This window comes from Cucurbita maxima, unplaced genomic scaffold (assembly GCF_002738345.1).
Source record: "Cucurbita maxima cultivar Rimu unplaced genomic scaffold, Cmax_1.0 Cma_Scf00036, whole genome shotgun sequence".
Taxonomy (NCBI): domain Eukaryota; kingdom Viridiplantae; phylum Streptophyta; class Magnoliopsida; order Cucurbitales; family Cucurbitaceae; genus Cucurbita; species Cucurbita maxima.
Window position 1 is genome coordinate 1,555,622 of NW_019272052.1, and position 8,284 is coordinate 1,563,905.

Genomic DNA, 8,284 nt, shown 5'->3' on the forward strand with positions numbered 1-8,284 from the left:
CCCCCCCCCCCCCCCCCCCCCCACACACACACACACACACAAAAAAGCATGCCAAAGGCCCCCCCTTTACATTGTACTATCTATTAGAATTAACTCAAACTAAGTGAGCCAAATATAAATTAGGAGATAATAAAACTCCATAGATCGAAGAGTATTTAAAATTCCAAAGAGATACTTGAAATCACTATCCATACTCCTGAAAAAAAAATTCTGAAAAAGATAATGTAAAAATAATTGACAAACCACTCAACTTTACCTGAAAAAACTTGGCCCGATGTTTTGCCATGAATATTGAAGGAACCAAAAGAGCATATAGTTTTTCATAGAAGTTTGGATACTCTAAACCATATTTTGTCATAAGGAGGAAGAGGCTGCTAAGAGCCATAACACTGACAACACCACCCATATCATAGGATTTTGTTAAGAAGTCACTGCATTTTGTTAGGTAACAGATGTGTTAAATGAAAAATACAAGCTTTAATTGTAAGGGAGAACATACAAGCCACACTATCACTAACCATAATATGATTGGATTAGAAAGATAAGGAATGACTTCCTGATCAAGAATTACAAGAACCTGAGTAGCAAAAGGAAGAGCAAAATAATATTAGATGCCAACAAATCCCAAAAAAGCCAAAAAAGAATTAACATGTGAAGACAATGGGAATGGAAGGTTGCTACACAGACGACTGTAAAAGATTTTCGAAACAAACAAACCATGTATTTATGAATAACAAGTAGTTGAAGAAAAAGACAACAAAATGGTATAGATGAACTTTACAGTATACATACAATGGTACAAGAAGTATCTGTGCAGAAACACAGAGAAACTAGGATAATAAAGGACGTGAGAAAAGTAAATATACAATTTCATACCTAAGTTAGATGGGATCAATCACAATAAGTTTGCAAAAGATCGGCAGGATTTTCTTTTTAGGCCTAATCTCAGACAATAAAGCTAGAAAATAGTTACCGTTGAGGTGGTTTTCTGAAAATTAATTTTTTAGAGTTGTTTTATGAAAATGCATTATACAAAAATGAATTCTTATATTATTTCATGCACTACAATGTTCTTGAGCCCATTGGCACGACTTATGTTTTAAGTATGATATATTATTTTCCATCTGGCTTAAAGGTAAAATGAGATGTAAAATTGTTTCCAGAAACAATATTGACTTTCCAAGAAGTCGAGTCATCGATAACAGGGATCAGAAGCATGATATGCTGACCAATTTTCTAATAACGAATGCTTTTATACAAAGCCAAAAATAAAAATGAGAGTGGTTACCTCCTTGTACACATCAATTGGAAGCGGTAACCTAAGAAATGAAATCCATGCTTTTGTAAATTTTGGTTTCATTTTTCTTACAATCCTTGATGCCGATAAGACCTGAAGGATGTTGTCGATAATGTTCTTAAAAGGAGGAATAATGATAGAATTTAATGTAGCCAATCCAAGACCGAATAGAGAGAAAGAAAAAACAGATACAGAATGAACTATCTGTAAGGACCTCTTCATCATTTTTCCTCATCTTTAGCTGCTTTGCTTCTTGATTGTCAGAGAGCACTTTGTCATCACCTTTAATTGGAAAAATAACGACTTTAGCAAAAACTCTGGTCCATAAAAGGAGTGCTGACAGTAAATGCCAAAGATAATTGCGCTCAATGGCATGACTCTTTAATTCATAAAAATGTAAATTTAGAACCTTGAACAACAGTTCTTAAATCGTCTTTTACAGTTCTTAAAAATGTCATTGATTAAATGAAATAAACAAAAGGGTATGCTAAAATTTCTCCAGCTGGATAAAATAGCCTCTTTATTAGATATTACAGGGAAGTTTCCTAGTCCTTGATTCACACTCACTGTTTTGCAATGCAATAAATAATCATTTTGGCCATTTGGCTGGAAGGCCCCTTAACAACAGTCATTTATGGAATGCAGCACGAGGGTTCAAACATAAAAATAAGTGATTCCAGGTACAAATTTGTTTAAAAAGATGAGAAGAAATAACCTAAAAATTCAATTACTCAAATGGGCCCAAGTACAAGATTGAAAGTTTGGCCTGCCATGGCCATTTTGGAAATTCCTCGTTTTAAATTGGAGCTCATAATGCCATTTCTATGCCCAAACTAAATTAAAAGTCAATATGAAACTAGGAAAGTTTCATTACGTCTCCACAAAATTCCAGCCCTTGTAAAAAAGTAACCAAACAAGATTATCAAAACGCCCTTCAAGAAGGTTAGAGATGCTAAACTCGACATGTTAAGAAATCAAGATTTATGCATGCAGTTAGAAGGATAGGAAATTATGTAGCTAACTGTATTACAAAAGGAGACTGTGTGAACAACTAACTTTTACACGCTGATTTAAAATGGACGGTATCAACAACCAAACATAAATGAAATCAATGGAAATTACCTGATTCAACCCACATAGTGTAGTCAGATTGATTTGAGTTTTCTAAAGGGGGAATGGAGGATATGATAGAGTGCACAATGTGTATGAACTCCACTCTGCATGGAAAAAGGTAAAGTCCATGTATTCAATACAAGCGTTACAAGAGATGAAACAATATTTAAAAAGACTTCATAACCCAAATGCCTTAAATTATTTTTCAATGGGGATGATGCAAAGCACAAAATTGTTGTTCAAGGTGATTAAAAAATATTTCTTGAGATCTAAATATCGTATAACCGACAAAGAATTGAAGAAATTACACTTCTATGAAATTAACAAACTAATGTGCGTAACATGTCCTAAATGTCAGGTGTTCGAACCCCCACTCCCAAATGTCAGGATTTTCCCCATTCCGTTAGACAAAGTACACCAACTCCCTCCCTCATCATATATAGGAATAACTATAATCTTAATGTATTTCAATTTCAAGAAAAAAAAAAAAAAACCCGAGCATAAATATAAGTATAATGATTAGAGATTGAACATTTACCCTTCTCTTGAATGATCACCATCATCGCCATTAATCCTCACACTTCTATCACCTACAAGAAGAAAGTGGTTTCAGTGACGAAGCAATCAGAAAATAAAAATAACAAAATGTCAAGTAATATGTGCGAGATAATACCAGACATGTACTCAGCCTCAAAAGTCCTCGTGAGTTTTTCGATGCTAATATATGTAAAATAACTGCAAAACAGAGTGGCAGGTGAAAATGGGTCTCTTAGGCATTCTAAAGCATGTCTCTCTTAACCAAGAATCTTAGACGTGAAATTTTCGACAAGAAAATTGGGGTAAAAACAAAGGCATGCATTCTTTTATGGAATAGAAAGCAATAATTTAGGGAAAACGAGGCAATATACAAAGCTAAAGAGGATAGAAATAAACTTTAAAATGAATCCCAGTCAGTCAGTACTCAAGGAGCTGAAGGAAAATATTTTTGAACCTTAAACTGGAAAACGTAAACTTTATAGTGACATGTAGGCCCGGGATGGTAAGGGTGAAGAAGAAAAAGAAGAAGAAGAAGAAAAACATACCGGACATCGAGGTGATTGAAGTACTTCTTGACAAGCAAGGCTATCAGAGTATTAACTGGAGCCGAAGAATGAGCCTACAAGCAAGAACAAAGGTTAAAATGCACAGCTATAGTACAATCAGCAACGCATAATCTGGCAATGGACGATAGCCAAGCAACTTACAATACTCTGTAGAAACCTGTGATATACAGCAGAGTGGAATTTTCCCCTGTTACCAACTTTAACAAACTCCATAATCGCATCCAACACAATTTCCTAAAACACGCATTACAATAGAATAAGGAAAACGCACAATTAAACAAAATCACCAAACCCAAAACAAAGCAGATAATAAACAACACAACGATTTGAAAAGCAACGAAAGGCCACCTTGAGAGTATCGTCGCATTCAGAAGAGACCGCAACATCGATGAGCGACTTAACGAGTTCATCGAACTTGGAACGTAGCCAGGTCCGGTAAATCAACTCGGCGTCGTCCTGAACATCGGCGGCAGGCTTGGAGGAGGAAGGGAGGGAGGGGAGGACCGTGATGAAAAAGGACTGGAGGGAGAGAAGGGCTTCGAGGACATATTGAGGAGGTTTAGAAGGAGAAACGAAGGTGAGAAGCAGAGGGAGGTTGTTGATGTGAGCTTGAGAGGAGAGAAGTTGGAGTCCTAGGGTTTTGAGGTCGGAAAGCTTGTGATTCTTTTCATTCTTCTTCTTCTTCTTCTCGTTCTGATTCAGTGAGGGAAGGGACGCCATTGCAGCTCCTGTGAAAAAGCTTTCGGCGGGAACAGAACTGTGTCAGAGCCTTTGGTAGAACACAGCTCTGGTTAGGTTTTTGAACTGAAAGAGTTGACCCGTTTGTGTGTTGGGGCGTGGTACTCCTTTCCTGGATAAGACTTTATACCTAAACCGGAATATGATATCCTTCGCGCTCTTTTTTTATTTTTATTTTTTTGGGAAAATTATACTCTCTTGTATTTAGTTGTTTGAGTTTCGAAATTCAATTATTTAAGTTTACTTTTGTTTTTATTTTTTCACTTATTTAAGTTGTTTGAGTTTAATTTTAAAATATTTAATTGTGATAAATTTTATTTAATTGTACGTAACAATATCATAATTTTAATGATAATACATATTTTATATCAATTAAGCTATGTTCATTTTAACAATAGTGATATATTTTCTACTTCAAAACTATAAATTTTACTTACTCATTTAACACATTAGATATTTTTCCACAACTTTACGCAAAGTACAAATTACAAATTTACTTGAGTTCATATAGATGCCTCGATTTCCGAACAACCTACATAAGGTACCTAATAAATAGACCAACCATTTCAAAAAAAAATATTGACTACAAATATCGTGCATTGTTTTAGACTAAATTATAAAATGACCCTTTTAATCTTTTCATTTGTTAACAAAAAAGTTATGATATGGCAATTAGATGTCAAACATAAATGAGAATTTAGAACGATGTGGGAATGAACTAAAACAGAATTTTGGATTGCATTTTCGTTTTAGATCTCCTCCACAACATTCTCTCAGTCTCAATTCAAATCAATTTACACTCTAATGGTAGTTTTAAAACGTTTAATATTATAATGTTGGAAAGAATACAAATTTCCCTCTACTATTTAACCATATTTCAATAAAGTCAAGGCAAACAACTAAAAAACCTGCCCAAACCAACATTTGAGTTATAAACCAAGAAAAACCTGTTGTAAGAGTATGAATGTTGGACAAAGCAAAGCAAAAAAGAATTGTATGATCTTCAAGTTACAATCCCTTTCAGATTCAAGCAACACCAGCGTGCCAACAAAGAAGGCTCAGATTTAAGTTGGAACCTACAGAATAAGAATGCATCTGTGTTCTGTTCTATCTCTCTTATTTTGCAGTAGTGAGAACTTGCCAAAACCCCACCACACCTTGAAAGAAACGTTTGAATTGACATCTAGATATGAAGCTGACTATACCTTAACATGCTAATTTTCAACAGCAACTTCACCTAATCAAATTAAAATACTAACAAATTTAGCCAAAAGGACATTTTTTTCTTGCCTGAAACCAGCAGCACGTTTGCCATCGTCCCCGAGAAAAAAGCCAACCAGTGGAACGCGAAGAATTTGCCTATGCAGTAAGTTGAGAATGGGCTGTTAGAGAAGTTCACGAGATCGAATAATTAGTAGGTCGACCGTGCTCTGTGTCTGCGTGGAGTGGAGAGGTAACACGGCTTTAATACTCGGTCGAGTTATGGAGACAAAAACCGTTAACCTTAAATCTATGCAATTTGCTAACTGAACTCAAACTTGGTACATTATCAGATTGTTAAATTTAGGAAGCTTTTGTAGCATTGCATTAGAGTGAAACTAAAAGGAATTGCATCGTCCCTGGGGTTTCTTCGAACAAGGTTACACGGTGGAAAACTAGGCTGGTTGTAGATAGGAGATTACTGACCTCATATATCCATGCGTGCTTTATATTCCCAAACGCTTGAGAGAATCTGGGCCAACCAGGAATATACGCCTTCGTGTTTGGTGCCTAAAAACCACCACTCCTTTATACGCGGTCCTTGGAATACCATCCTAGGAAACGAAAGAAGAACATGAGATAGCTTTTAATTAACAAATGTATTCAAGTTACAAATTTAGTCCCAAGATGATCTTGTGTCTATTAGGTTTGTAGACTTAGGTTTTGTGTTTAATAGGTCTTTATACTTTAGAAGTGTGAAATAGGTTTCTAAACTTCCAATTTTATGCATGGACATATTTGACATTTATAAAGTTCACAAAATTGCATTTTGTGTAATAGAGTCCTAACATTTCAACTTTGTATCTATAATTACGTAAATTTTAAAAATAAATGTCAATTAAGAATAGACCTATTAAACAAAAGTTAAGAGATCAAAAGTTTAAGAGTTTTGAGACAAAACTTATAATTCAACCAAAGGAAAATTAAAATATCCAATTCCAACCACTTCGAGAGGCTTGGACTTTTCCAGCAAGACTCTAAAAAACTTCTACATATTTCCAAACCCTAATTCACCCTATTTATATCACTTTTCACTAGCCAACTTCGAATATGCTCTTCTAATATCCTAGTAACATGCCTGATAATTCCCTACAAAACTCCTAATAGGAAGCATTTCATTTGGCCACAAAGAAATTGCAGAGATGGAAAGGTGGCGGACAATTACCTTCCACTCTTCAAAAATACCAAACTGACGAGCAATGTGTTCAAAGTCTGATTGGTCTCGGTACTCAATTCGAACATCACCCGCAACATTAAAAGCCTTCATAACTGCATCATTTCCATAAACCGGTTTTGCTTTTTTAACAGCATCTGCAAAGTGCTTCACGTATTTGTCCTACAAAAAGGAATAACAATTAGTGATAGTTTTTTTTTTTTTTTTTTTTTTTTAATTCATTTCAAATACATAAGCATGCACATTACCTCCATCAGGTAGCCCAAATCCATAGACATCCAGTCGATCTATATCAAGCAAAAGATAAAAACTTTAAATTCAGTTTCAATTTCGACTGAATGACAGCGAGAAGACCATACAGAGCTTACTTGAACGTCGTTCAACTTGATTGGCTCAAGGTATTGCTTGAAAAATTGACCCATACTGGAACCCTGCAAAGGATCCAGGCATTCAGAAAGACTGGCGTGAAAAATGCAGAATGTATAGGAAAGTCGTCATGACTCGTGAATGTTAAATTAAAATACATTTATCCTCTCCTCGTGGCTCAAAGGAAGTGAATAAGTGAAAAGTTACTTACATGCTCACCAAAATTATATGTTCTGCACACTTCTGGACGAATAAATTGGCGACCTTTGTGATTCTCCTTCAACCTCAACCAGTCATCCCAATAAGTTTAATTTTGTCAAAGAAACAGTTTTAGGGAAAGCTTACCATACTACAGATCATTTTGAACCAGATTCATAACTAAACTAAAAGTAAAGGATATGCCTTGGGCCACTTCGGTGATAGTTCATCCCAAATAGACTTGGTTAACATCCAACCAAGTCCTGGAAAGAAATCTGAGCGATACAGTAAATCTGCAGGGCATATGAAGGTGGATACAAATAAGGCAATTCACTAAAGATTGAAATGTAATCAAATTGATAAATGACAGGCAACCAAGTTATCATAGAAAATCTTGATGAGAGTGAACTTTAGTAGCTTGCATTATTTAATTGACTGGTAATCTATCTTTAATACCGCTAAGAGTTCAAGCTACTGAAGTGTTCTAATTTTCCAAAAGCTTTCTGGCAAATAAAATTTATTCCCAAGTGGAATCCAGTTCATTTTTTGGCCTAGACGTCTTTTCTTTTTTGCTTCTTGTTGATTCCAAAGAATGGAATATCTTGGGCTCCCATTCATAGTGTGTCCTTTTGGAATCAAGTGTTGGAAAAGGCTAAAAAGCGGCTGTTTTGCTGGGGGGGCTTTATTTTCTATGGGTATGGCTAACTCTCATTCAGTCGATCTTAGGTGGAATACCAACATACTTCAGTTCTGTATTTAGAATACTGGTAGCAGTGAGCAAGAGCAAGAGCATAGAGCGTTATGAGGAATTTTTTATGGGAGGGGGAGGACAAGGGAGGTGGTTTGCATCTGGTTAATTGGGAGGTGGTCTCAAAACCGTTGGAGTTGGTAGTTTAGGCATTATGAACTCAAGACGTAGAAATGAAGCTTGGCTAAGTGGTTAATGCAGTTCTTGGAAACCAACGCTTTGTAAAAGCTTATAGTGAGCAGATATGGTCCATGTGTGTTTTTTTTTTTTTTTTTTTTTTTTTTTTT

General features: G+C 35.4%; 2 protein-coding genes across 5 annotated transcripts in view; both read right to left on the reverse strand.

The window, feature by feature from the left end:
• Positions 1-4,331, reverse strand: part of LOC111468149 (nucleolar complex protein 4 homolog B) — a 7,267-nt gene extending 2,936 nt beyond the window's left edge. Inside the window, exons 1-10 of the mRNA XM_023113265.1 lie at positions 3,862-4,331; positions 3,655-3,747; positions 3,493-3,566; positions 3,084-3,145; positions 2,949-3,000; positions 2,420-2,514; positions 1,512-1,579; positions 1,289-1,390; positions 519-577; positions 257-431 (exon numbers count right to left, since the gene is read on the reverse strand). Coding sequence (XP_022969033.1) covers positions 257-431; positions 519-577; positions 1,289-1,390; positions 1,512-1,579; positions 2,420-2,514; positions 2,949-3,000; positions 3,084-3,145; positions 3,493-3,566; positions 3,655-3,747; positions 3,862-4,233 — 1,152 coding nt within the window. The 5' untranslated portion in view covers positions 4,234-4,331. The remainder of the gene's footprint in view (positions 1-256; positions 432-518; positions 578-1,288; positions 1,391-1,511; positions 1,580-2,419; positions 2,515-2,948; positions 3,001-3,083; positions 3,146-3,492; positions 3,567-3,654; positions 3,748-3,861) is intronic.
• An 829-nt stretch (positions 4,332-5,160) lies between these two features.
• LOC111468191 (alpha-1,3-mannosyl-glycoprotein 2-beta-N-acetylglucosaminyltransferase) overlaps positions 5,161-8,284 on the reverse strand; it is a 10,805-nt gene continuing 7,681 nt past the window's right edge. For 2 of the 4 annotated variants that reach the window (XM_023113327.1, XM_023113324.1), the window contains 7 exons: positions 7,452-7,542; positions 7,263-7,356; positions 7,054-7,116; positions 6,934-6,972; positions 6,677-6,847; positions 5,938-6,065; positions 5,161-5,687 (listed from right to left, as the gene is read on the reverse strand). In XM_023113327.1, the coding sequence (XP_022969095.1) occupies positions 5,958-6,065; positions 6,677-6,847; positions 6,934-6,972; positions 7,054-7,116; positions 7,263-7,356; positions 7,452-7,542 (566 nt within the window). In that variant the 3' untranslated portion in view covers positions 5,161-5,687; positions 5,938-5,957. The remainder of the gene's footprint in view (positions 5,688-5,937; positions 6,066-6,676; positions 6,848-6,933; positions 6,973-7,053; positions 7,117-7,262; positions 7,357-7,451; positions 7,543-8,284) is intronic. The other 2 variants (XM_023113326.1, XM_023113325.1) reach the window with 2 other exon arrangements.